Raw genomic sequence first — 26,270 nt, forward strand, 5'->3', positions numbered from 1 at the left:
GCCTTTTAGGCAGAATAGGAGAGGATGGGTGGAAAGAGAACCCACATCTCAGGAGTGGTGCGAACCAGGGTATAGAGCTTGTTTTCTCATCTCTCTGCTGGAAGGGGTGGCAATGATGCCCACTTCCTTTGTGGTTGTAAAGATTAAATTAACTGTGTGTGAAAAGATCTGGCACATAATGTATTTAACTTTCAACTGCAGGTAAAGCAAAAATCATGTGCGTGGGCCAAGTTGTGAGAGGTGACTTTGGAGAAGGCTGCATATGTTGATGGTGATTATCTCTGGGTGCTAGAGTTTCTCGGGTAATGTTTACTTTTCTCTTTATCCTGTTCTATGTTGGTTGAAGTATTTATAGCAAACACATGTTATTTATATAATGGATAAAATGTTCTTTGCGAAAAGAAAAAAAGAAAAGCTATTTGTGTTCTGATACCTAAAAAATTAAAGCCTAGGGGAAAGTAGCAGAACTGTTCAAAGAACCCCCCCCCCATACCCCCTCACCCAGATTCACTTATTTTGAACATCAGGCCACATGCGCACGCTCTCTGTACGTATATATACATTTTTTGAACTTGGTAACATTGGTAAGTCAGTTGTTGATACCACACCCCTAATTATTTAAGCATACATTCCCAAGAACAGGGGCAGCCTCTTACAAACCCAGCACAATAATAACAATCAATAAATTTTTTAAAAAGATTTCATTTATTTATTTGAAAGAGTGAGAGAGAGATGAGAGGGGAGAAGGTCAGAGGAAGAAGCAGACTTCCCGCAGAGCTGGGAGCCCAATGCGGGGCTCAATCCCAGGACTCTGGGATCACCACCTGATCCGAAGGCAGTGGCGCAACCAACTCCGCAACCAACTCCGCCACCCGGGCTCCCAACCATCAATAACTTGAACACTGACACAATGCTATCATCTAATATGCAGTCAGGTTTTGCTAAATTGTCTCCATATTGGCCTTTATTTTTATTTTTTAAAAAGATTTTATTTATTTATTTGACAGAGAGAAATCACAAGTAGAGAGGCAGGCAGAGAGAGAGAGGGAGGCAGGCTCCCTGCTGAGCAGAGAGCCCGACGCGGGACTCGATCCCAGGACCCTGAGATCATGACCCGAGCGGAAGGCAGCGGTTCAACCCACTGAGCCACTCAGGCGCCCCTCCATATTGGCCTTTAAAGTAATTTCCACCCCAGTCCTGGATCCAGTCCACGTCCCCTTGTCATGTCTTTTTTAGTCTCCTTAAATCTGCAACAGTTCCTCAGATTTCCTTAGTCTTTCATGACACAGGCATTCTTGCAAGAGTACAGAGCGGTTATTCTAATTGTAGCGGAAGAAACTGTAACTCCGTTGGGTTTGGCAGATGTTTCCTCAGAATTAGGTTAATCTTCCGCTTTGCTGACTGCACGGTCCCATGCGTCCTTCTCAGTGCATCACTTGAGCAGGTGTGCAATGGACGTCAGTTTGTCGTGTTACTAATGTTAACGGGCACCATTTAGTTAAGATGGTGTCCCAGCTTCTCTAACATAGGATAGCCATTTCCCCTTTTTAATTATCAAACAACTTGCGGCTATTTATGTGAAAGCCTTCGAACGGCCTTTCAATTTCATGGGATTAAAAAGGTGAGGCTTTCCTTTGAGGAAACGGATACGTATTTCTTGCTGAACAGATCCAACAGCTCGCCTTCAGGACTACTAGCCTTTGTCTATAAAGATAGGTGAGCGTGAACCTTTCCGGAAAGGCTGAGTCGCCTGGACCGCAAGACTTGACGGGAATTGTAGTCTCTCTAGGCGCCCGAGGTTACACGCCGCCCTGTGGCCTCCTGGAGAAAGAGCCAGAAGCCGAAAAGGGTGGGCGCAGAGGGAGAGGGCGGTGGCGCGCTGGGAAGCGGTGCATCACGGGACTAGTAGTTCGTGGGCGCACTCCTGCCGCGGACACCGCCCCCTGCGCAGGAGAACTCGACTACCATACCCGGTAGGCCACGCGCGCGGGGGGAGGGAAACCCGGCCGGGGCCTCGAACAAATCAAATCGAAGGAAAGAAACTGCCGGCTTTCAAAATCCTCCTCCTCCGCCATCATCCGCCGCCGTGCGGGGAGCAGGTGGTGTCGGAGACGGGAGTGGCGAGAACTGCCGAGAGAGCTGACGGGAGAGTGGGCCGGGTATCGGGACCCGTGGGCTCGGAGGCGGCGACCCCGACCTGACCTGACCCCGACCCTAAATCATTTCCCGCCCCCGCCGGGCGGACGCGCGCGCTCAGGTCGACCCACGCGGCGGCGCCGCCTGTTTACGGTAAGGGTCGGGGTCCCTTTCCTTTCCCCGTCACCTGCCTAGGATGGGGGCGGGGGGGCGGCGCGTCCTTGCATCTGGGCGAGGAGGGTGTGGCGCTTCTTTGCGCCTTCTGGGTGCCTTATCCCCTCCGCTTCCACGGCCAAGCGCGGAGGGGCTGAGAGACGGGGTGCCGGGGGGGGGGGGGACAGGCCCTTTTCCCAGATCGGGAAACTGAGGCTTGGAGAGGGCGTCTGGCGCAGTTGCCAGCAGTGGCGCCTCTTGTTGGCGTCGGTGACAACTGGGGGCGGTGCGCGTCCTCCGGGGATCCCGGATGGGGCTCCCGCGCCTCCCGCCTGTCATTTGAGGCCCGCACACGCGCGTCGCTCCCCTTTCGCCGCCTCCCCATAGCCCCACGCCCGCGGAGGGCCTGGGCTGGCGCGGTAGCCCCTGAGATCGCCATGAGTCACTGCTGACGCTTCGCAGAAACGGTAGATGTGCACCCGAGAAAATCTGCGACTTTCGTGCCCGAAAAGGAGAGGACCGTTTGTGTATTTACTGATCCTTTGCAGACCTAGGGCGAATCAAGCACCTCTCTGTGCTTCGTTTTGGCAGTCTTCAAAGTGCATGTTGTGTCTGTATGGGACTGAGGAACAGGCCCTTTTCTAGCTGAGAAGTTCCGTGTTCCAGTGGGAGCATACCTGGGAGCCCCACCACCATTTCTCTTGCCTCAAATTGGCCTACCCAGAACTGCACGTGATGGCGGGGTTTCGGGCTCATGTTTATTTAGTGTCATCTCTTCGTTTTTGGATCACCTTCCAGATGCCAGGCCTTAGGTTGCATTTAAGTGGTCCTGTCAAAACGTCTGTCAGTGCCTGCTTTTCTCTGTTAAAAACCCAGCAGTGGCTCTCCTTTTCACTCAGAGTAAAAGCCACAATTTCTAAATGGCCTTTGTGACTCTGGCGTCTTGCTAATTCTCTCTTCTCATTTCTTGCTTTATTTCTCCTTCCCTCTCTGCCTTCCAACTTCGCCGGCCTCCTTGCCCTTCCTCTAATCTCCTCTCTTCCCCCCAACCAAGAACCTTTGGTTTTGCTATTTGGTTTGCAGGAATGCTCTTCCTTCAGATACCTGCCTGGCCCAGACCTTGATATCCTTCAAGTCTTTGTTTCTTTCCTAATAATATCTTTTTTAACCATTCTGATTTGTTTTTTAAGTAGGCTCTATGCCCATTGTGGAGCCCAACATGGGGCTTGAACTCATGACCCTGAGATCAAGACCTGAACTGAGGTCAATAGGCGGTCGCTATTTAATAAACTGAGCCACTAGGCACTCCTCTAACCAATCTGTTTTAAATTGCAACCCCCAGAAAACTCCTTACCATTTTCTCTATTTGTTTTTCTTCTTATCATTGTTTTAAGATACAACGTATCTTGTGGAGAACACATGTTCTAAGGGGTGCATGGCTGGCTCAGTTGTTAGAGCTTGGGACTCTTGATCTTGGTGTTGTGGGTTTATACCTTACATTGGGCATAGCGATTACTTAAAAAATAAAATTTTAAGAGGTGCCTGCATGGCTCAGTCATTGGGTGTCTGCCTTCGGCTCAGGTCATGATCCCAGAGTCCTGGGATGGGCCTGCTCAGTGGGAAGCCTGCTTCTCCCTCTCTCACTCCCCCTGCTTGTGTTCCCTCTCGCTGGGTCTGTCAAATAAATGAATAAAATCTTTAAAATAAGTAAATATCCCCCTCTCTCTGCCTGCCTCTCTGCCTACTAGTGATCTTTCTCTCTGTCAAATAAATAAATAAATAAAATCTTTAAAAAAAAAAAGTAGGGGAACCTGGGTGGCTCAGTGGGTTAAGCCTCTGCCTTCGGCTCAGGTCATGATCTCATGGTCCTGGGATTGAGCCCTGCATCAGGCTGTCTGCTCAGCAGGGAGCCTGCTTCCCGCTCTCTTCCTGCCTCTCTGCCTACTTGTGATCTTTCTCTCTGTCAAATAAATAAATAAAATAAGTAAATAAGTAAAATCTTTAAAAAGAGAGAAAGAACACTTATTTTAAGAAGGCACTCTTTTTTTCATTCACTGCTGTGCTTCCGATATCTGGAACAAGTGTAGAACATAGTAGTACACAGTAAATGTTTGTTGAATGTATGAAAAGACGCCTCGTTACCCAGAAGAATAATTCATGCTTCCTGGTAAAGAGAGACAGACCAGGGTAATCCGGGTTAAGTCAAAGAGAAGGAGGTGGGAAGCTGGCTGTTGGAAACCCAGAGGACTTCTCATTCCCTGGGGGGAATGAGAGGATTGGGGGCCATTACAGTTGTATCTTAAGGATGAATAGATTGGGAAAGAATATGTTCTGGATAAAAAGAAGTCTCTATGGGTCAAGTTGTGTCCCCCATATCCGTCTTCCTTGGTGTAGCCTGATTGATTACCTGCCTTTTCCTCTTTAGGAAAATGGAGTGGTCCTTTCTGCCAGTCTGCTGAGTTCTGCCAGGCTGGAAGCTCCTTTCTTTAGGAACTCTGCCCTTGATCTATTGTGATGGTGGCTATTGTGATGTAGAAACCTCTGGTCTCCTAGGAACCCCTGAGGTCTGGCCGCCATGGGTTGCCCAGTCTCCTGGCCAAGGGTGAAACTGGCTGTGCAGTGGGCTGACCCCTGTGCCCCACGCCCAGAGACATGCCAGCGTGGGTGGTGGGGCATTTCCTGGGATGGATGACCTGGATCCCATAGCCATCTTAGTTCTGTTTGAGGAATGGGACCCTCAAACAGAGAGTAGCCAAGATGATCAGGCAGGTATGTGCTTGGGGCTTTTTGCTGCTATTGGTCAGGGACTCAACTACCATTCACAAGGGACCCATGGCTCTGCTTGGTGTCCCAGCTGGGGCATTTGGGCAGGGGAGGAGTTAAAGTAAGGTAGTGACTTTTCAGAGGCTAAAATGTGATTTTACTACATTTTTGCCACTTTCTCCACCTTTCTAGAATTGTTCTTTCCCTAATGCTATTTTCATTTCTCCCAATAGTTTAGCTGTTGGAATCTTTATAGTGGGGGAAGGCGGTTCAAAACCCTGTTCTGCCCTGTCCTTCTCAGCTGGGGGGCCCCAGGAGACTCTCTCTCTCTCTCTCTCTCTCTTTTTTTTTTTTAATATTTTACTTATTTATTTATTAGAGAGAGAGACACACACACACATACATAGTAAGAGAGGGAACACAAGCAGGGGGAGTGGGAGAGGGAGAAGCAGGCCTTCCGCCAAGCGGGGAACCCGATATGGGGCTTGATCCCAGGAACCAGAGCTGAAGGCAGACACTTGACGGAGCCACCAGGGCGCCCTGACTCCTCTCTTAGTGAAACTTTGTCCGCCTCAGTTTGCAGATTTCCAGGGGAGCCCAGCAACGTGGCCAGCATGGCCTCTGAAGACATTGCCAAGCTAGCAGAGACGCTTGCCAAAACCCAGGTGGCCGGGGGACAGCTGAGCTTCAAGGGCAAGAGCCTCAAACTCAACACTGCAGAAGATGGTGAGTCCTCACGTGGGCTGGCCCAGGGGAGGAAAGGGAGTGTGCTAATGACTTCTTACTCTACTTGTGCTCAGGCTTGTTTAGCTACATTATCACATTGTTCTAGTAGCTCTGTGAGATATCGCTGGGTCTGTCTAACAGTGAGGCTCAGAGATGATGTGTCCAAAAGCACGTACAGGCTTCCTTGCTGGTCGTCGTGGTTTTGGAGGCCATCCTCGCTGGTGACAGCTTAGGTTGGCAAGTGGGAAGGGATAGTAAACAATGAGGGACCACAACAGCAGTCTCAGGATATAGCCCCTGACGTCTTCAGACCTTTACCACCATGATCCCTGGCCTGGGAGTACTGGTTACCCTCCCCAGAGGTAGGACCCTCTTGGAGGTCTGGTCCAGGTACCTGAATGCCCTTGGGAGAGGGATGGATGTTCTTGTCTGTGTAGAGGAATGAGGACTGGAGGGAATTAGGAACAAGAACACAGGCCCTGCCTTTTCATCCCTAGCCAGAGCCTGGCTAACACTCATCAACCCGGAATCCCCTGGCGTTTGGAAGTGAAGGCGCCTATGTCAGTACCTGCGAGGCCTCTTGAGGTTCGAGTCCAACCAGGGAAACTGGTCTGGGCTTGCCTGGTTGTCAGGGAGTGTAGGCAGGCTTGTTCCCCTGCACTGGCTCGGAAGCCACTTGAATCCTTGGGTTGGTGGGAGTGTGGCCTTGCACGTTCTTAATATCTCTAGAGGGCCTTAAAATTTATAGAGCTCCCCCGAGCTCTTGTCACTTTTGATCATGTACCATCCTGGGGGGAGGGAGGTGGAAATGTTACCATTTTATAAAGAAGGAAAAACAATTAGGAAGACCTAACTTGCCCAAGGTCATACAGCTGGTACATAGCAGAGCCGGGATTTTAACAGAGGTCCAGCTGAATTTCTGTTCCTGCATTTCTCAGTGGACATTCAGCTCAGTTCAGGAAACACGAATCTGCTGTGAAATGCCACTCGCTGAATGCCGAGTCGGCAGGCTTAAGTGCCATGCAGATGGAATCTCGTTTTATTTTCCTAAAAGTCCTTGAGGTGAGTTTCATCCCCAGTTTGTAGGTTGGAAAATGAAAGCGCAGGGCAGTGAGAGATTGGACTTGCCCAAGGGCTCAGGTAGAAGCAGCGGAGCCGGGATTCGAGCTTAAAATCCGGGCGGATCGCCACTTCACCGGCGCAGGCTGGACCTGCCGCCTCCGTTTTGCAGGTCACCAGGGATGCCCAGCTGCAGTCTCAGCCTCTGAGGAGCTTCCACCCGGGAGCAGGAAGGGACGTGCTCAGAGAGCTACCGGGGTGGGCCCGAAGGTGAAGGCTATTCTGAGTGACGTGAACAGAAAGCTGTGGGAAGCTCGGCGAGGGAGAGGGCTCATGTCTGGTTTCAGAGGGCCCTGGAAGTCTCCATGGATGAGGTCGGGTGTGGACTGTTCTTAAGAGAGGGGAAAGGGCACTAGAGGCAGGGAGAGCCACGGGAGTTCGGCACGGGAGCTGAGACACACAGGGCGGGCTTGGGAGAGAAGAAATCAGGATGCCAGAGGGAGCGCAGTGCAGAGGCCCTTGGATGCTGTGTGCGGGAGCCCGGCGGCTGAGTCCTGCTTCCAGAAAGGGCCTCCGTCTTGGCTGCGAGTGAGCCGGCCCAGTCAGGAGAGGGCGTGGGCCTGTGTGAGGAAGCCGTGAAACTGATGATGAGAACAAGGCTCTTCTCTCTCCCCAGTAAGTCATTTAAGGACCAAAGAAAGGTCTTTCTGCTTCTCCTTGGCTACGTGGTGAACACCTGGAACCTGTCACTGTGTGAGGTTGTGGAGGCTGAGAGCAGGCTCTGCCGCCGGCCTCCTGACTGCCGGTCTGGACAGCGCAGCCCTGGCCGGTGTTTGAGTTCCACACCTGAGCACGTGGGGGGCTCATCATGACGTGTCCGCCTTCGGCTCAGGTCATGATCCTGGCGTCTTGGGATCGAGCCCCACATCAGGCTTCCTGCTTGGTGGGGAGCCTGCTTCTCTCTCTTGCACTCCCGCTGTTTGTGTTCCCTCTCTCGCTGTCTCTCTTTCTGTCAAATAAATAAGGAAAAAAAAAAAAAAAGAACTCCATTTGTATTGAAAACAAGTGAGAGAGGCCACCCAGGGGTGATCCCCGCCTTCCTGTCCCTTCTCGTCCCATGTTGATGCTTTTTCCTCCAGATCGAGTTGTGCCTGTCACTCTCCCCAGGGCTGGACCCTCCGTGCGTGCGTCACTCGTACAGTAGAAGTCTCCCCTCGGGGCCCTGGCATCTCTGTTGCCTGGCGCTTCAGGACTGCCCGGACGTCGCCGTGAGCAGCTGTCCTCCCTCCTTGTTTGGCTGGCCGGTCTCCGGCTGTTGGGGGGGCTCCGTTTGAGAGCAAGTGGTCCGAGGGGCTGAGAGATTATTTCAGCCCTTGTGCCAGCTACAGAGGACACCTGGGCACCTGGGACCCGGCGCGGGGGAGGGATTGAGGGGGTGGGATTGGGGGGAGCGCTGCATAAAGTCCACGGTTGCGTGCCAAAGCAAGGATTTGGAGAGGAGCACATGGGTAGAGTTTCAGAAGACCAGTCTGAATCGTAGCTCTGCCCTTTTCCTGAATTTCTGGGCAGAGTTGCTTCATTCCTTTAAACCTCAGCTTCCCCTTCTAGAAAGTGCGAGGCTCATACCTGTCCAGTCTTCTGGTTGTGAAATGAGAAAAGGAGAATGAGTGCTGGTCACCACCTTCTGGCTGTGTGACCTCAGTAGGCGCGTACGTGCTCTCTGTGTCTCAACGTACTCCGCTGTGAAATAGACGGAGCAGGGACCGGACGGTGTGGGGGAGGAGGCTGAGCATTCCTCTCTGCGGGGCACGGGAGTGAGTGGAGGCAAAGTCCCTGCTTTCCTGAGCTGGAGCTCATGGCCCAGTGAGGAGGGGCTTATGAACCCAGTCTCCATGTAATGATAAGTCATCACTCCGGAGAGTGTAAAATGGTAGCAGGCAGTGTCTGCGGGGAGACCAGGGCTGTGAAACCTGCCAAGCAGGATCTGGCCTGCCTGGGAGTTTAGCAGGGCTTCCTGGGGAGGTGCTGCTGGCTGCTGGCGGCCTCAGCCTGGGGAGGGAGGCGTGTGCGCAGGCCCCACCGGGACAGCTTGTCTGCGAGATCCTTACAGGTTGCAGATCACCACCTTTCTGAAACCCTCTCTGTGGCCTTTGTCACCTAAAGGGTCAAGTCCAACTTTTCTCTCCTGTGCACAATCTCCCATCTCTTCCCCACCACCTTACCCCACTCTGTCTTGTGCCAGCCAGGCTAGATGGGTTTTGTCTCATGCATCTTGTGTGTTCTTGTTTAGGTTTTAAAATTAATACGTGCTCGTTATAGAATACAGAAACATTGAAAGAAGGCAAAAAACCCTTATCTTCATTATCTCACACCCCAGGATACAACTACTTTTAATTTTGGTGCGTTTTTTTCCTAGCTTCCTAGGAACCATAGCTGAGTTCCTTCTTTTTTTCTCTCTCTCTTTCTTTCACAATTTGGATCATAATTAGAGATACTTTTTTTTTTTTAAGGTTTTGTTCGTGTGTTTGACAGACAGCATGAGAGGGAACATAAGCAAGGGGAGTGGGAGAGGGAGAAGCAGGCTCACCGCTGAGCAGGGAGCCAGATGTGGGGCTCGATCCAAGTACCCTGGGATTATGACCCTGAGCTGAAGACAGATGCCCAACAACTGAGCCACCCAGGCGCCCCAATTAAAGATACTTTAAAAGCTGCTTTATAACCTGATGTTAAGAATAAGTTGAACAGTTAATGAAAACGCACAGACACAGCCATAATTGCAGCACCTAGAGATAAAACTGTTTTAGCATTGGGTTTCTATCCTTTTAGAGCTTGTGGGATGTGTGTGTGTGTGCGGGAGCACGTGTATGTGCATGTGTAAGGTAGAATATATAGCATTTTATTTTTTTATTTTTATTTATGTTTTTTAATAGGTGTAACATTTTGAAAGTGTGATCAGACCAAACACCCATGGAAAACCTCATTTTTCACTTGACACTGTGACATGAATATTTTCCAAGTTGGGCAAACACCTGTGGCACCATTCATAATGACGCCAGTAAAACTGTGTAATGTACTCTGGTGAATTAACCTTTTCATCATAACAAAAACGATACAGTAGTGAACGCCCCACACATGAATCACGTAACGCCGAGAGCCTTTCTGTTACTGTACCTGCTGAAGTCTCACCTGGATGCCGTTTCCCTGCTTGGCCCCGTGCACTCCCTGTGCAGGAAGGCTCCACCCACGCCACCATAAGGTGCCCCAAGCCCCTTCTTCGCCCCATGCGGCCAGCTTCCTTCTTCCTTTGGCTCCCAAGCCTTCCATCCCAGCCTGTTTTAATACTCAGTACAGAGGAATTTTCTTTTTAGTCCTGTCCCCTGCTAGACTGTGAGCCTGCCTGATTCTCCTTTGTAAGCCAGGGCCCGGCACTCTGCAGGCCTATTACTGCTGTTGGAATTGTGAGCGAAGAGGTCGTGGCCGGACTCTGTTCTGCCTCAGTTGTTCGTGAATCCCAAAATCTAAGTTTCTGTTCTTTGGTCCTTAACAGCCAAAGACGTGATTAAAGAGATTGAAGACTTTGATGGTTTAGAGGCTCTGCGCCTGGAGGGCAACACGGTGGGCGTGGAGGCGGCCAGGGTCATCGCCAAGGCCTTGGAGAAGAAGTCAGAGTTGAAGGTGAGGTCCGCATGGTGAGCAGGCCCAGAATGGTTGGGGCCACGCTTCCACTCACGCCACCACAGCCCCTGCCTATGTCCAGACCCTCCTAGGTCCTGCCTTGTTGGTGGTTACTATGAACAGCTCCCCTTGCTCTGGCCTTCCCAGAGCACAGCCCTGGCCAGGGCCCCTCTCCCTGTGTGATGCGTCCATTCGGATCCCCCGGTGACAGACAGGAGTGTCAGAGGTTCATCGGGTAACACGCGTGAAAGATGAACGGGGAAGAAGCAGAACTGGACAGGGCGAGCCTGCAGCTAGCACCGTGGATTTGGTATCTGTGAGGAGGGAAGGGCCCAGATTTGGGCCACCAGTGCCTTGGACAATGGGGCCTTTCTGGCAAGCACTGAGTTTTCCTAGCCGGGAGCTCCAGAGCAAACAGTGCCTGTAGAAGAGCCACGTGTTGGGCCGAAGTGGCCAGGCCTCCGCTCGGCGGCTGGGGCGGGGGTGGTTGGGAAGGTGCTGTGCTCCTCGTGCTGAACGGCGGGTTCTTTCTTAAAGGTTAGACCCAAGTGGTGCTCCCCTTTGGCCGGCACAGGGATCCTTCTATTCCATTCCTAAAGGGGGTCCCACTAAACAGCAGTCCCTCGAGATGCTCGGTGAGAAGAGTTGGGGTATCAGGTGTTTAAAATGTCATGGGGGAGTCCCTGTGTGCTCTCCGTTCCCGGGAACCCCGGCGTGCAGAGGTATGGGCAGGGGAGACCCCCTTTTCCGGCTGCAGATGGTGCTCAGTGCATGCAGGACACGTGTCCTCAGTCCTTGGGGCACCCCAGATGAGAAAGACTGGGTCTGTTTGTAAGTAAGTCAGGGGAATGGAGGCTCGGAGGTGCTGAGTAAACAGCCCAAGATCCTCATACTGGTCAGTAAGCCGCATGGCACACTCCAGAGTCTGCTGCTCTTTCCTGGCCCCGCTGCAGTGGCTGAAGGGAAGGGGTGCAGGGCGAGGGTATATGGCGTGGATCTGCCCAGTGCGGCCCTGAAGCTGGCGCGTGTGGCGGCCCTTATCATTCGTTTCCTCAGGAGGATCATGGTCAGGTTAGTAGCTAGGGCAGTGGTGCGTCTTCTCTTCTGCCCACGGCCTGTCGTTTCCCTGAGCAGACACGGGAACATCTTCCTAGGAAAAAAGACCCTCCGCACTGGCCAGTGAAGGGCAGGAACGGAGGAGATGTGGCCCGGGCTGGAGGCCGCAGGAGCTGGGGTTTGTCATCGGAGGGTCTGGGTTCAAGCCCCAGTACCGCCACCTTGTGTTCTGTGGCCTTGCACCAAGTTCCGCTCTGAGTCTGGGCTCCTTGATGAAGCCTTTTTCTTCCCCGTGAGGTTGCCGTGGTGAGCAGATGCAGGCTTGTGACACTTGCGTTTTGTGTCACCTCGTGCAGGCCCAGGGCCTTGAGTCACCCTGCCCCCGCTGGGTCAGGGCCGGGGCAGGTGGGAGCTACCCTTGACCCCAGTAATGCTCGCCAGGGTGCTGGGGCGTGAGAAGATGCTCCCTCTCCTGTTGGAACACAGGCGCAAGCTAGGGCTTGACGGATGAGAGAGGTGAGGTCCACAGCCACACGGGTCGGGAGGGGCTGGGATTGGGCCCAGATGACAGCCCAGCCTCATCGCTCTGCAGTAACCACTCTCATTTAGAGACTGTTGGGGCCAAATGCTGTATTGCAGAGATGGGATACTGGGGTCCAAGATGGGGAGTGGGGAGTGGCAGGCCTGGAGTCAGGTTAAGTCAGTATTGGAACCTCGTCCTTGTGCCCCCAAGCCCCATGCAGACCGTTGGCCCATCAGAGCCGGGTTGGGGAAGCTTCTGGGTGAGAGGCCAGTTGTTCGGGGTTCCATTGCTCGGGCTCTGGCTGCCTGTTCTGGCCCTGAGCGCCTGCATGCAGGTGTTTCTGACTGAGCAGACCCACGTAGACTGTCCCCTAAGTCTCCATGTGTGTTGGTGATTTGCTTTACTGGAGGCCTCGAGAATTCTACAGAAATCGGTTTGCCTGGTACTTAAGGTTGGATTTAGTTTATACATTCCAAGGACTGGATTTTCAGGGGAAAGTTGCTTTCTCTGGCTTCCATCATTCCGAGATTCCCAGGAGAGGCTGGAGCTGCCACAGGTGGAGGGTAGGGCTGGGTGCTTAGAGACCAAATTCCACTGGCCTGTGTCGTCTCACAGTCTAGCCATAGGGCCACCACCTTTGTGGCCTTACCCAATACTTTCTTTAAATCAGCTCACTTTGATGTAAGTCAAAATGATGTAATTCTGTAAATGGAAGATGGTATTCTTTGCCATAAAAGTAACAAAATAGCATTATTAAATTCTTGTCACCTAAAGGTTGTCACCTAAACCTTATAGGCATGAAGCCTGCTCACGCTTTGTTCAAAACGCAGACAAGGGGCGCCTGTGTGGCTCAGTTGTTGAGCGTCTGCCTTTGGCTCAGGTCATGATCCCAGAGTCCTGGGATCGAGCTCTGCCTAGGTTTTCTTGCTTGTTGGGGAGCCTGCTTTACCCCCGCCACTCCCCCTGCGTGTGTTCCCACTCTGGCTGTCTCTCTCTGTCAAATAAATAAAATCTTTAAAATAAAACAAAGAAACAAAAAAAAGGCACTTGAGCCAGAAGTGGAGAGGTGGGCAAGATCCACCAGCCCCAAAGCAAGACCACCCTCTGGAGGTGATCAGGAGGGCTGGAAAGAGTCTTGGGGGGCTCCTGGCTGGCTCAGGCAGTAGAGCAGGAGGCTCTTTTTTTTTTTTTTTAAAGACTTTACTTATTTTCTGACAGGTAGAGATCACAAGTAGGCAGAGGCAGGCAGAGAGAGAAGGAAGGAGGAAGCAGGCTCCCTGCTAAGCAGAGAGCCCGATGTGGGGCTCGATCTCAGGACCCCCAGATCATGACCCGAGCCAAAGGCAGAGGCTTTAACCCTCTGAGCCACCCAGGCACCCCGAGCAGGAGACTCTTGATCTCAGGATCATGAGTGTGAACCCCATGTTGGGCAGAGAGATTACTTAAAAAAAGCCTTGAAAAATGAGTAACTTCCTCGCTGCTGGTTTCCTGTATTGCTTGCTTACCACCTCTGCCACCCAAATCCTGTCCCGTGTCGCTTGGGCCCAATGTATGGGAAACTGGTTTTGGAAACAGGGAGTCTGGCGTATTGGCCCTGGCCCCGCCACTGGCCTGCTTGGGACCTGCGGCCAGTCTCTTCCTTCTTAGCCTGGTTTCTCTCCTGGAAAATGAGAGGGTTGGGCAGATCAGGGTTTTCCCCACACTTCTGTTGAGCCCTGTGTGGCCTTTGGGGCCTCCAGGTACCCCCAGCTTCAGCCAGAGCTGGACCAGCCTTTTGCTGAGGAAACCCAGCTTCAGAAGTATTGTCAGGCTCAGCAGCCCGTGGCCGCATGGGTGCGGCGTCGCCCGCAGGCCACCTCTGTGGGCCTCCACTGACTCCTCTCTTCCTTCTCCTTCCAAAGCGATGCCACTGGAGCGACATGTTCACCGGGAGGCTGCGGTCCGAGATCCCTCCGGCTCTGGTAGGTGCACCGGGCCACCGTTCCCCTCCTCTGGGCACCGTGACCCCTTTGGTAACTCCTAGGTCTGTTTTCACACCTTGTTCACACCGTGGGGGACTGAGACGCTGAACGGAAGTCCGGCAATTGCGGCGTCTGCCCGGGTCCTGACAGGCAGGTGGATGTCCAGGCCGTGACAGAGCCAGAGGGTAGGGGCCGGGCCTCTGGGGACGCGAGGCCCAGTCACAGGCAGTGCAGCAGAGCCCCGGGGTCCTGGGGTTCATTCCCGAGCTTTGTGGCTTGACTCCGCGGTGACTCTCACTCCCTCCACTCTTCTCTTACCTTCGCAGTGTTCGTTCCTTCGCTTCTCGTGGTGGGTGGCTTCCATCCACTCTGCTTTCCGTTTCCCCGTTCCTGGGACTCAGCTTGGCTTGGGTCCGGTTCCCAGCCTGGGGTTGGGTGGGTGGGTGGGTGAGGAGGGGGCGTCACTGAGCAGATTGTGGCTGGCCTGGGGCTCAAGGAGAGAGGCAGGTGATAGATAGCCTTTCAGTAGCACGGGGCCCAGCCTTCAGGGTGAGGTTCTTGGCCAATTATTGGTATGAGTGTCTGTTACTAGGTCTCTCACCCTGGTTGTGCTGGGCCTGCCTTCTTAGACCTCCATGCCTCTAGCCAGCACTGTGGTTCCCGAGGTGCCCAGGGACTCCCTTCGTTTCTAAATCACCTTAGCCTGGGGGCACCTGGCTGATTCCAACGGTAGAGCAAATGGCTCCATCTTCAGGTCAAGTTCAAGCCCCACGTTGGACATAGAGCTTCCATTTGAATGAATGAATGAATGTATTAATAAGCTAATAAGTTAGTATAATGATGATGATGGTGATGATGATGATGCACCTCAGTCCAGTAAACAATTAAGGGTCATTCAGGGAGTGATAGGTGCCCTAATGGGGACCCTAGAGGGAGGGCTCCTCTGTTGGGGGATTGAGGAAGCCCTTTGGGAGCCAGTTCCATCAGCCTCAAAGGGTGACCAAGGACAGGTGAGGGGAGGATTTAGGATGTAGGTTAAGTAAATTCATTTGGGGGTTTATAAGTAAAAGGATTTAAAGTTAGAAGAGAGGGTGAAGAAAATGCACTTGGGAGATAGAAACTGTGGGCCCCGCACACATTGTTTTACCTGATTTTTAACATTTAAGTTTTTTGATCTTTGAGAGAGGTTTTTTTTGGGGGGGGGTTGTTTTTTAAGATTTTATTTATTTGACAGAGAGATAGGGAGGGAACACAAGCAGGGGGAGTGGGAGAGGGAGAAGCAGACTCCCTGCAGAGCAGGGATCCCGATGCGGGGCTCGATCCCAGTACCCTGGGATCATGACCTGAACTGAAGGCAGATGCTTAGCGACTGAGCCACCCAGGCGCCCCTGAGGGAGGTATTCTTATCTCCGTATTACCGATGACTGGAGTGAATCTTAGAAAGGGGGAAAGAGAATTTGGAGTCAGAGAAAGGCAGGAGATGCAGGGAAGGTAGGGTAAACAGGGTTTCCGCAGCTCTGGCAGCTGGAGGGCAGGTGGCCAGTGGGGCCAGGTGACAGGGGCTGGGCTTTCTGTGGGCAGGGGCAGCCAGAGAATGGCCCTCCGTTGCTAAGGCAGTAGTGGAGAGGGTACTGGAAAGTACCCCTGCTTTCTTGTTTGTGGCTGAGGCAGGAAGAGTGTCTCCCCTCCCTGACTCTGTCCACTGGAAATCCCGGGTAGGATGCACGCCCAGGGCCACCTGTCCTCAGCTGTCTCTCGTGGGGAAATATAGGTATCCCCAGCCCAGCAGGTTCCCAGGAGAGCATAGCATCCTGCCATGTTGGTCTTGGGCTTCGGCTTGGAGATAAGCACCCATCTGCCCACTCACCACCAGGAACCCTGGGGGCATCAGCGGGGCCTGTCTCCTTGCTGCACGTGCCCTGAGGTGCAGGTCGCCTTCCCTCTGTGGGACCTAGAACCGACCTGAGGCTGTTTCCTCTCTTCTGTCCCCCACAACCCTGGCCAGCCAGCTCCCTCCTCTGCTGCCTGGATCACTGCCTCCCACTCCTGGGCGGGCTCCCGGCCTCCAGGCTGCCCTCAGGCTTGGGGGATGTGTCTTCAGTAGCCGTCCCCCCACATCAAAGCCCTCAGACCTCTCAGGCTCAGGTTCACCGCCCTTGGCCTGACATCCAGGACTCTAGCCTCATGTGGTTCCTCTCTTCCTTCCAGCATCAGCCTCTTCGGGAGGCCACTGCTTGTGTCCAGACACGCAGTGTGCTGCCTCACGCTTAGGTCTCTGTGTTCACGTTTGCACCGTTGGCTGGAATCTCATGGCCGGTTGACTGACTCTCATTCAGCCTGAGCTCCAGCGCCGCCTCTGCTAGGAGCGCTCTCTGACCACCTCCCTGCACACCAGACCGCACGCCCCACCTGAACTGGGAGCCTTCTTCAGGGTTTCTGGTCCCGGGTGTAAAATAGGGACGGTCTGTAGTGAAATGGTCTGTGTCTCTGCCTGGATGCCCGCTGAGGGCAGGGGGGACCGGGCATAGAAGCTTCCTCCGGAAGTGTCCGTGAAACTGAGCCGAGCCTTCTCTGTGTCCAGACCTCACTAGGAGAGGGACTCATCACCGCCGGGGCGCAGCTGGTGGAGCTGGACCTGAGCGACAACGCCTTCGGGCCCGATGGGGTGCGAGGCTTTGAGGCCCTGCTCAAGAGCTCCGCCTGCTTCACCCTCCACGAGCTGAAGCTCAACAACTGTGGCATGGGCATCGGCGGCGGCAAGGTGGGTGCGGCGGGCCCTCCGCCACGTCCCCTCCTTCCTTCCCTCCCTGCCTGCCCGCTCCCCTGCTGCGTTGGAGCAGGAAGTATGTGCCTGTGGCCGCCATCTGGGAGGGCTGGCCCGGTGCTTTTCTCTCCAGAGGAGCAGGGCCTCAAAGGCAGCAGCCTGTGGCCAGTGGGGAGAGGAGGTGGAGGCCTGGAGGGTGGGGTTGCCTAGCAACCATCCCCAGTTCTCGCGTTGTCTTGGCAACGCGGAGGCAATGTCTGCTGGCTCCGCAGAGCGCCGGGCTGGGGCATCCCAGACCTGCTGTGCCCTCGGAACGGCGTGCAGAGCCACGTGAGGCCTGGTGTGTACGTGGGGGAGAGAGCCCAGGAAGAGAAACCGCTTAGGCTTGGGCACAGCTCACCTTTTTCCTGGACTGGGCCTTGCCCGAGGTGCCTCCCCCATCCTGCCAGCCGGTCAGCTCGTCTGTGTGGAAAGGTGTCTCTTCTCTTCCCAGAGCCTGCCCTGAGGGAGCCCAGCCTAGCTGGTTCTCTTTTTTCGTTCATTCTGGCTCCTTTAGGCCCAGACGCTGGAAAGGCCAGTTCCCGTCCTCCCTATCCCCACTCAGCATTCCGCACGTCCTGACCAAAAGGAGAAAAAGGCTGGGACACGGGGACCTACAGCAACTGGGGACGTCTTCTCTCTGAAGTTGTCTTAAATGCATTACCCTGATTCGCCCAGCCCCACCAGGAAGGGGGTGATGCTATTCCCATTTTTCTGAGTGGATTTGGGGTTAGAAATCTTGGGTCAAGTCCCCAGATGGCGTCGCTGGGGTGGGACTAAGAGATTTAAACCTGCTTTCGTGCCCGTTAGAGCAGCAGGAGGGGCCGGTGTTGTGCTCCTGGTGCCTCAGCCTGAGGAGCCAGAGCGGCCTCCCCTGCAAGGGGCGCCTGCTGCCTCTTGCCCCACGGGAGGGAAGGCCGGCTCAGCCTGGCCCGCCAGCCGCACGCCCCCCACCCCCGTCTAATTGGGCAATAAGCTGTGCACGTGTGTGAAGACGTTAAAATGTTGGCATCAGCACAGAAGATAGGTCCAGCCCACCCTAGAGCATGGTGTGCTGAGGGAGCTGGAGACACGCCTGGGACGTGCCCCAGCTTTGCCATCGGCTCTCCTCTGCCTCGTGGCCAGCCAGGGGACCTGAGGCTCCTAGAGCTGCCTAGGAGTGTGGCATGGCTCGGGGACAAAGACTGAACCCTGTGGCCAGGGGAGCCTCCCTGGCAGCCCAGCTCCACTCTGGGGTTTTTTTGTTTGTTTTTTTAAAGATTTTATTTATTTATTTGACAGGGATCGCAAGTAGGCAGAGAGGCAGACAGAGAGAGAGAGGAGGAAGCAGGCTCCCTGCTGAGCAGAGAGCCTGATGCGGGGCTCGATCCCAGGACCCTGAGATCATGACCTGAGCCGAAGGCAGAGGCTTTAACCCACTGAGCCCCACCCAGGTGTCCCATGGGGTTTTTTTTTTTAAGATTTTATTTATTTATCTGACAGAGAGAGAACACAAGTAGGGAGAGCAGCAGGGAGAGCGAGAGGGAGAAGCAGGCGCTCCGAACGTTGCCTCTCTCCCGTACTTCTTGTGACTGCCCCGTTTTATTTACCGCGGTCTCTGGGTTCCCAGCAGCCAGCCAGCAGTTTGCTCTGTGGGTATCACCAGGAACTCGCTATCTCCTGACCCCTCCCAAGCCACGTGTCCGAGGCGCGAGACAGGGCCCTGGTCTCGGCCAGCTCCCCCTAGACACTGGGCGATGTGGAAGATGTGCCAGAAGATTTGGGCTCTGGTCCACAGTCTGCCACTTGTTTAACAACCACAGGAATGTCCCTGCCCCTCTCAGAGCCTGCAGTTCTTCGGCTGGAAGGTGGGAATCCCCACCATCCTCCCCACAGAGGGCTTCTGGCTGTACAGTGGGCGCACCGGGAAGCCCCTTCCGCAGGAGCTGGCTCGCGGTTGGCCTCTCCGTGTTGGTGTCTCCCTTCCGGGTGTGTGTCCCCACCTCTCACCCGAGGCTAGACCCCACAGGGTAGTGGGACAGACACACGGAGCCGGCTGTAGGGTGCTGAGCACAGGCGCGGAATGACGTGGTGCCTATGAGCCGTTCTTTGTCCCCGGGTCTGCCACCGGTAGGTGGCACGGGATGTTGAAAAACAGGGCTTCCTGCCTCAGGGTTGGGCCTCTTGCCTCCCCCCCACCAGATCCTAGCGGCGGCTCTGACTGAGTGTCACCGGAAATCCAGTGCCCAAGGCAAGCCGCTGGGCCTGAAGGTGTTCGTGGCTGGCAGAAACCGTCTGGAGAACGATGGAGCCACTGCCTTGGCGGAAGCTTTCGGGGTGAGTGGCTCCTGCACACCTGGCCCCGCCACACCCCGAGACAGGCTGAGCTTTGCAGGGTGACAGAGCTGGTATACATCCAGCTCTGGAGTTGAGCTGGGAGGCCTAGGGTGAGTTGCTTCCCCCTCTGCACCTGCTGGCTCTTTCTGCAGCGGGGCCGAATTCCTGTGCACCCTCCTCCACTGCTGGTGCATTGGTGGCGGCTCCCTGGAGTAGTGTTTGAGAAGACTGTGGGTTGCTCTGATCGGTGGGTGAGGTCTGCTGGGCTCAGAAGTGGCAGCGGGGTGCCCGAGCGGTGAGTGGGATGACAGCCTGGCACGGTGCTCGCCTGGGCTCGTGGAGGGTCCGTGTCTCTGGCCTCCACTGGGTGGGGCACAGAGATGCTTTGAGAGGGGGAGGCAGGGGAGCAGTGGCTCAGGTGCCCTATCCCCTCTGCCTCCCCTCCCATTCTGCTCTCCCTTCACCCTTCACAGCTGCCCCGGTGCCCTGCCCCCCCACCCCAGGACACTGTTGAGATCCTGACCTTGAGCTCTGTGAGAAGGCCATGCCTGCCCCAAGACGGTGGGAACTTGGGAGTCTTGCTTTTCTCCTAATGTAAACGTTTTCTTTGGCAAACAGTATCCTAGGCAGCGTTCGTCACACTCAGGCCAGAGCGGCATCCCCCACTGTCTCCCTGCCGGAACTCATCTCGGGCAGAGGGAGCCTGGCAGCGGAAGGTGCCCTGGGTCTTACTGGACCCCTGGCTGCAGGGAGCTCCTGCTGCCGCCAGAGCTGGGGAGCCCGGTTGCCATCCTTGTGAACACTGTGCCGTTAAAGGTTACACCTTCTCTGCACCATCCCCTGCCCCCCGCCCGGTTGCTGTCCCTGGTGGGCTGGGAGGTGGGCTGGGAAGATGGCGTGCTGTGGGGGTGCGAGCCGCCGGCAGGCCTCAGACGTCCTCCGGTGCCCTTAGAGCGGGGCTCTTCGCACAGCATCCCTGGGCTGTCTCTAGTCTGTGGGTAGAATTCAGGGAGTCTTTGAATGTGGCTGGGGGAAGATTGCATGGTTGACAACCACTAAAGTAACTAAAATCTCGTGTTACCTTAAATCGTGAACATAGAATAAATCTCAGCAGTGTTCAGAATGCCCGTGATTGTGACAAGTATGGAAATCACAGATTTTTCGCATCAAGTTACAGTTGTTACAGAGACGTTGGAACCTCTGTTTCCTGCTCATCGGCATCGCGGTAGTGGTGGGCTTGCCCGCGGGTACTGTTACTTGGTGCCTTTGTACCAAAGAGGGCATCTACTGCTGCAGCACACATTTGGGTTTTTTTCTAAATATTTTGAGGACTGTCTTCCAGTTGAATGGATTTCCTTTGTAGTCTTGTATTATTTATCTTAAAATTTTCAAGTATGTTCAGGAGGGAGCCAGGGGCTTTAGCAGATGGCCCAAAGGGTCTGGTACCAGAAGATACTGAGAAATCCTTACTGGTAATATTCCTTCGCTGGCCTACCTGCCTGCATTTATCTGTGAACCCCTGTGCTGTTGTGGGCACTGCGGAACTACAAAAGGCCCCTAGGTGGAGAGTCCTCGCACGCCTGGCTTCAATCCTTGGTAGCAGTAGAGGCTGGGACGTGGCTCTCCTTGGGAGCTTAGAGGCTGGTGGAGTGTAGACAGGAAGGTGAAACCGAAAGTCCAGGATGAGAAACACTGAGAGAGGAAGGACAGTGCTCTGGGGGCACAGAGAAGAGCGCTGGACCGTGCCTGGGGGTAGGGGGATCCTGGAAGCCCTCCTTGGGGAGGAGGTGTCCAAAATGAGGAATATACAGGAAGACAGCATAGGAGTCAGGCTATCAAGAAAATGTCCACAGATAAGGACGCAGTGTTTCATGCAGAGAGAAGGAGGTGTCAGAAGATTGGGCTGAACAAGAGCTAGGTGCTTGGAGAAGATTCTATTCTGCAGAGCAGGAGGGAACGTGGGGCACTGGTTGTGCTGTGTAAATAGCGTGGGAGAGCCCCAAGCAAGATGGGCACAGGAGCTGCGTGCAGTTTGCAGGGACGGACTGCGGCTGACCCCCGGGCCAGCGCCCAGGGTCCTTGCGAGGTAGAGGACACCTGTGTATGATGCAGGAACCTGTGTTCTGAGCGGTGTGACCCTGCATGAGTTACTTACTAGCCTTTCTGATCCCTAGTCTTCTCTGTCCAGGTAGGCCTCCCTCCCGAGATTGTGGAGAGGATCAGATGCGACCCTGCGCAAAGCTGTGCTTTGAGATCTGGGCCCCACATAGCCACGGGCAAACCTGGGCCCGAGCTGACAGCAGCCCCTCCCCTTCTGCCTGCTGGATACTGTTGGCGCGGGGCCTATCCCTAGATAGCTCGGGAGCCCACCACCCTGCTCTGTCCCTCCTGCCCCTCACAGATCATTGGGACTCTGGAGGAGGTCCACATGCCTCAGAATGGCATCAATCACCCTGGCGTCACGGCCCTGGCCCAGGCTTTCGCCATCAACCCCCTGCTACGGGTCATCAACCTGAACGACAACACCTTCACCGAGAAGGGCGCCGTGGCTATGGCCAAGGTAAGGCGGGAGTGGCGGCGTCAGGGTGGAAGTAAGCAGGTCTGGCTGCTGCCTTTTGAACACACCCATCATCAGGTAAGCCCCCTCTGCCCCTCCACCAGGTGTGGGCCCGGCTATTTTGAACATTCCAGAGTGGGGCACACGTCACAGGCTTGCTTGTGCCATTTTCGGGCATGTCCATTCTGCCTCCCTCTGAGCTGCCTCTACACCCAGCTGTTGGTGCTGGATTTGCTCTCAGAGGCTGCCTGGCTTCTGTTTTTCTCATTGATTCTTTCATCAGCTGTTAATTGAACTCTACCTCGTGCAGGCCAGGCAGAGTTGAATCAGACTCTGCCTCCAAGGAGCTCCTAGTTCCAGGAGGGAGGGGAGAGGCCAGCGAGAGCGCAGGGCCAGAACCTGGCTGGCGGCTGTCGAGACCTCACAGGGCCCCAAGCCCCACGAAAGGCTAGTCCTGCTGCTGTGGGCTGTTAGCAGGAATGTGGGCAAGGGTAGGGGAACTCACAGGAAGTTCAAGTCAGACTTAGGGAAGACTTTCTGGAAGAAGTCACATTTTGACCAAGTCGTACAGGGCAAATGGACTGTGGACAGAGAAGATTGTTTTGGGCAGAGGGATCCGCAGCGTGGGGGAGGCCCAGAGGTGGGAGGGAGCCTTGTTCCACTGGTCCTGGTTTGAAATGACCAGGGTTCAAGGTGTGTCTAAAGGCTGGAGGAGGGGCGGGGAGTGGGGGGGGGTCTCTTGCTAACGCCGAGGCTCTCCCATGAGTAATAGGTGTGCAGGGTTTTAAGTTGGGGGTTTGACTTGGTCAGATTTGGGCTTCAAGAAGGTTCTGGCCATAGCACAGCAGTAGGGTAGAGGGAGGTTGGCGAGAAGCCAGGAGGGAAAGCGAGCTGACGAGGTTCGGGGAGGGCCAGGTGAGAGGGACGGCGACCGTGTGACGACAGACCGGGTGAGCCGTGAGCTCTCGGAGGCCCTCGCCCTCACCCCGGCCTTCGCTTCCTCCTCGCAGACGCTGAAGACCTTGCGGCAGGTGGAGGTGATCAACTTCGGGGACTGCCTGGTGCGCTCCAAGGGCGCCGTCGCCATCGCAGAGGCCGTGCGCGGGGGCCTGCCCAAGCTGAAGGTGCCGGCGCCGCCCGTGTCTCCCCGCGCGGGGCTGGGCTTCCCGCACGCTCGGGTTGCTGCCGTCGGGGCAGGGATGGGGTCGTCTTGAAGGCCGGGAGGGCCTGGGTTCGTGGCTCAGTCCTTGCACAGCTTCCCTCTCGTGCTGTGCAGTCTGTCACCTGTGTGATAGGAGCCGCTTTCTTCATTTTTGAAATGGGAGGAGGGAGCGATGAGGTCCTGAGCGTGTAGCGCGAGAGAACGTACCCAGCGCCCGGGCCGCCACGAGGGAAAGGGCGTTATTTTTACCGCGGGTGTTACTCTGCCCGGCTGGAGGACAGAGCCTGCCTTACCCTCCTGTCGGGAAAACAGGCTTCACAGTAGGTCCCGGTCCCCTGGCCTGTGGTTCTGTTTGCCTCTACTCCTTCCTCTTATTTTTAGGAGCTGAACTTGTCGTTCTGTGAAATCAAGAGAGATGCTGCTCTGGCTGTTGCCGAGGCCGTGGCGGACAAGACCGCGCTGGAGAAGCTGGACCTCAACGGTAAGAGGGGCGGTGGCCTTGGCCCGGGCCTGCCAGCTGGGCCGTGCTGCCCTCTTGACCTTCCTTCCTCCTGTCCCCGCATCCCGGCCACGAGCAGGCAACATACTGGGAGAGGAGGGCTGCGAGCAGCTTCAGGAAGTGCTGGACGGCTTCAGCATGGCCAAGGTGCTGGCCTCCCTCAGGTAGGGGGCTGCGAGCCACGGCGCCTGTGGTTCTGCTTTTATTTGCTCCGAAACTGCTGTTGGAGCCCCTGTCTGTGCCAGGCGCTCTGCAGGGCGACAGGGGTGTGAGGAGCCCGTGAAGGTCTCTGACTCACGTCGTTCTGGCGGGGCGGGTGGGCCGGGGACGTTGGATTAGCGTGTGTTCGTCAAGGAGGCAGGAAGAGGCTGAGAACGGGCACCCTTGGGTGCGGGTGAGCGGGGGGCTTCCGAAGGGATGAGCTTTCCTCTGAGCCGACCGCTAAGGTGGGGAGCAGTGAAGTCAGGGCAGGGGCTGGGCTCGCTCCAGATTGTTTGTACAGTCAGACTTGGAGATGGGGTCTGGAAAGGAAGATGGTACAAGCGAGTGGGAGTTCGGGGTTTGTGGGGCCCACGTGGAGGGGGAGCAGGGGCCGGGGTGGTGGGGGTGTCTCCTCCGTCTGGATAGGAGTCGTGTGGGCCGTCAGCATCCAGTTGCCTCTGCCCTTCTAGCCCCCAGGTCTCCTTCATTCACCTGCAGCCCCTCACTTGTGTCGCCTCAGGGCTAGGCCGGTGCTGCTGCTGAGAACCGGGGGCTCAGCGGTGGCCTCAAGAGGCTCATGGTTCCAGAAGCCTCCCTTCCCCTGTCCCCCGCAGCCGCAGCTTTCTGTGGGCAGTGAGCCACGGGGGGCACAGTCTTGGGATCTCAGCCTGGGCAGTGTTCCTGCCAAGTCAGCTGTGACAGACCATTTTCTTTTTCTCTGTTTCCCCAGTGGGACTGGGGCCCATGTGGGACAGGGATGAGATGTGGTTCCTCTGTGTTCACGACATGGGCTTCCTTGGGGGAGCAGTGGGCTCCCCGCTGACCCACGTGGCCCCCCACCCCGGGAGCAGCTGCTCCCCCAGGCCTCTGCGGGCTCCCTCCCACGTGCCCGGACCATGTGGGGGTGTGGAGCCAGGCCTCGGCGCCAACGTAGGCCACTGGGCAGGGAGGGTCTGCTTTAGCCGACTCCCCTCTGCAGCGATGACGAGGGCGAGGATGATGAGGAGGAGGAGGAGGAAGAGGAGGAGGAAGAGGAAGGAGAAGAGGAGGAAGAAGAGGAAGAGGAGGAGGAGGAAGAGGAGGAGGAGGAGGAGGAGCCACAGACGGGGCAAGGAGAGGAGCCATCCACACCGTCAAGGAAGATTCTGGACCCGAACAGTGGAGTGAGTTCCTTGTCGTTTGCCAGGGTCAGAGCCTGGGCCCTTGGATGTGAAATCCCGAAGCGTCTTCAGGGGTTGGTGGGTGTGGAATCCGCTTAGGTACCCTGGGTGCAAAGTGTTTTTGAACACACACGCCTGTGAGTAAAAGAAGAAAATCTCCGCCGTGTGGCTGTACTGCTCTAGGCTTATGCTGTCCCCGGCACAGGGGGGTTCGTTTGTGCGCTGTGACGGGGTCATAGCGTGTGTTATGCAGCTGCACTGTTTCTTACGAAACACGTATAAATATTTCTGAAAGAATAGGGTAAAAATCAGCACAAATAGAAACTCTTTTCCTATCCATTTAGGTGACCTGTAGGGACAGCCTCCCGTTCTGGGGACTGTGGCCCAGCTGGGACACTTGGTGTCCCGCTTGCTGCACTAAGAGGCTGATGTCGACAGGACGGCCGTAGTCTGTTCCCTCACAGACTCCCAAGTGCAGCTTCTGGAGAACTACGGGTTGGACAAGGACCCCCGCGCTCACGTTGAATTTCACTTTTTTCCCAGTTTAGGAAAGCATTTGAGCCAATGGCTGGGCACCTCTGGTGCTTCCCCTGGCTCCACTCGAGTTCCTGGTGGGGTCCCCTTCCACCCCCACATGCCTCCTGTGTCACTTCTGGGACATCGTGTGTCCCAGGGACGAGCTACTTGGCCTAAGGAGGGGACTTGCCCCCACCACAGAGGCTCCTGCACTAGGAGCCACTCAGGGAAGCATCTGTGGGCCCCTCAGCCTTTAGGGGCCTGCCTGTGAGCGGGAGGGAGAAGACTAGATTCCGAGCCTTAGGCCCCCAGAGTGAGGGGTGCGTGTTCTGGGTGAGGAGTCTGGGTTCGGACCTCTCCAGAGCCATCTGTGCCCCCTGTCCCTCAGGAGCCAGCCCCCGTGCTATCCACACCGCCGCCCGCAGACGTCTCCACGTTCCTGGCTTTCCCCTCTCCGGAGAAGCTGCTGCGCCTCGGACCCAAGAGCTCGGTGCTGATAGCCCAGCAGGTGGGTAACAGCGCCGCCAGCTGCGGTTTCTGGAGCCGCAGGAAGACGGGGACCAGCAGAGCCCGGGCTTGGGAGGGGACGCTGCCAGTGGGAATGGGGGGCTGCCCGGTGTTTGTGTGTGTTTTAGTTTCGGGGGCAGAGTTTAGTGACTCATGGGTTGGTTGCACTGAACACCCCGTGTTCATACGATCAAGTGTCCTCCTTAATGCCCGCCCCCCGTCACCCCGTCCCCTCCCCCACCTGACTCCGGCAGCCCGCAGTTTGTTCCCAGTAGATGAGAGTCTTATGGTTTGCCTTTCTCTCTGTTCTTTCTTTTCTTTCCCTTCTCCTGTGTTCATCTGTTTTGTTTGTTAAAGTCCACATGTGGGTGAAATCATATATTTGGTCTTATAGGACTTACTTTGCTTAGCATAATATCCTCTAGTTCCATCCTCGTCATCGCGGATTGTAACAGATTCCATTTTTGACGGCTGAGTAGTACTCCGTTTGTATATAT

General features: G+C 55.4%; 1 protein-coding gene across 1 annotated transcript in view; it reads left to right on the forward strand.

Moving 5' to 3' along the window:
- Window positions 1–2,049: 2,049 nt before the first annotated feature.
- The window catches only part of RANGAP1 (Ran GTPase activating protein 1), a 30,221-nt gene continuing 6,000 nt past the window's right edge, over window positions 2,050–26,270 (forward strand). The window contains exons 1-12 of the mRNA XM_044226445.1: window positions 2,050–2,289; window positions 5,629–5,778; window positions 10,385–10,512; window positions 13,993–14,052; window positions 16,634–16,813; window positions 19,037–19,171; window positions 21,573–21,731; window positions 22,739–22,852; window positions 23,272–23,371; window positions 23,469–23,553; window positions 24,570–24,753; window positions 25,655–25,774. Coding sequence (XP_044082380.1) covers window positions 5,667–5,778; window positions 10,385–10,512; window positions 13,993–14,052; window positions 16,634–16,813; window positions 19,037–19,171; window positions 21,573–21,731; window positions 22,739–22,852; window positions 23,272–23,371; window positions 23,469–23,553; window positions 24,570–24,753; window positions 25,655–25,774 — 1,377 coding nt within the window. The 5' untranslated portion in view covers window positions 2,050–2,289; window positions 5,629–5,666. The remainder of the gene's footprint in view (window positions 2,290–5,628; window positions 5,779–10,384; window positions 10,513–13,992; window positions 14,053–16,633; window positions 16,814–19,036; window positions 19,172–21,572; window positions 21,732–22,738; window positions 22,853–23,271; window positions 23,372–23,468; window positions 23,554–24,569; window positions 24,754–25,654; window positions 25,775–26,270) is intronic.

Source organism: Neovison vison, chromosome 12 (assembly GCF_020171115.1).
Source record: "Neovison vison isolate M4711 chromosome 12, ASM_NN_V1, whole genome shotgun sequence".
NCBI lineage: Eukaryota > Metazoa > Chordata > Mammalia > Carnivora > Mustelidae > Neogale > Neogale vison.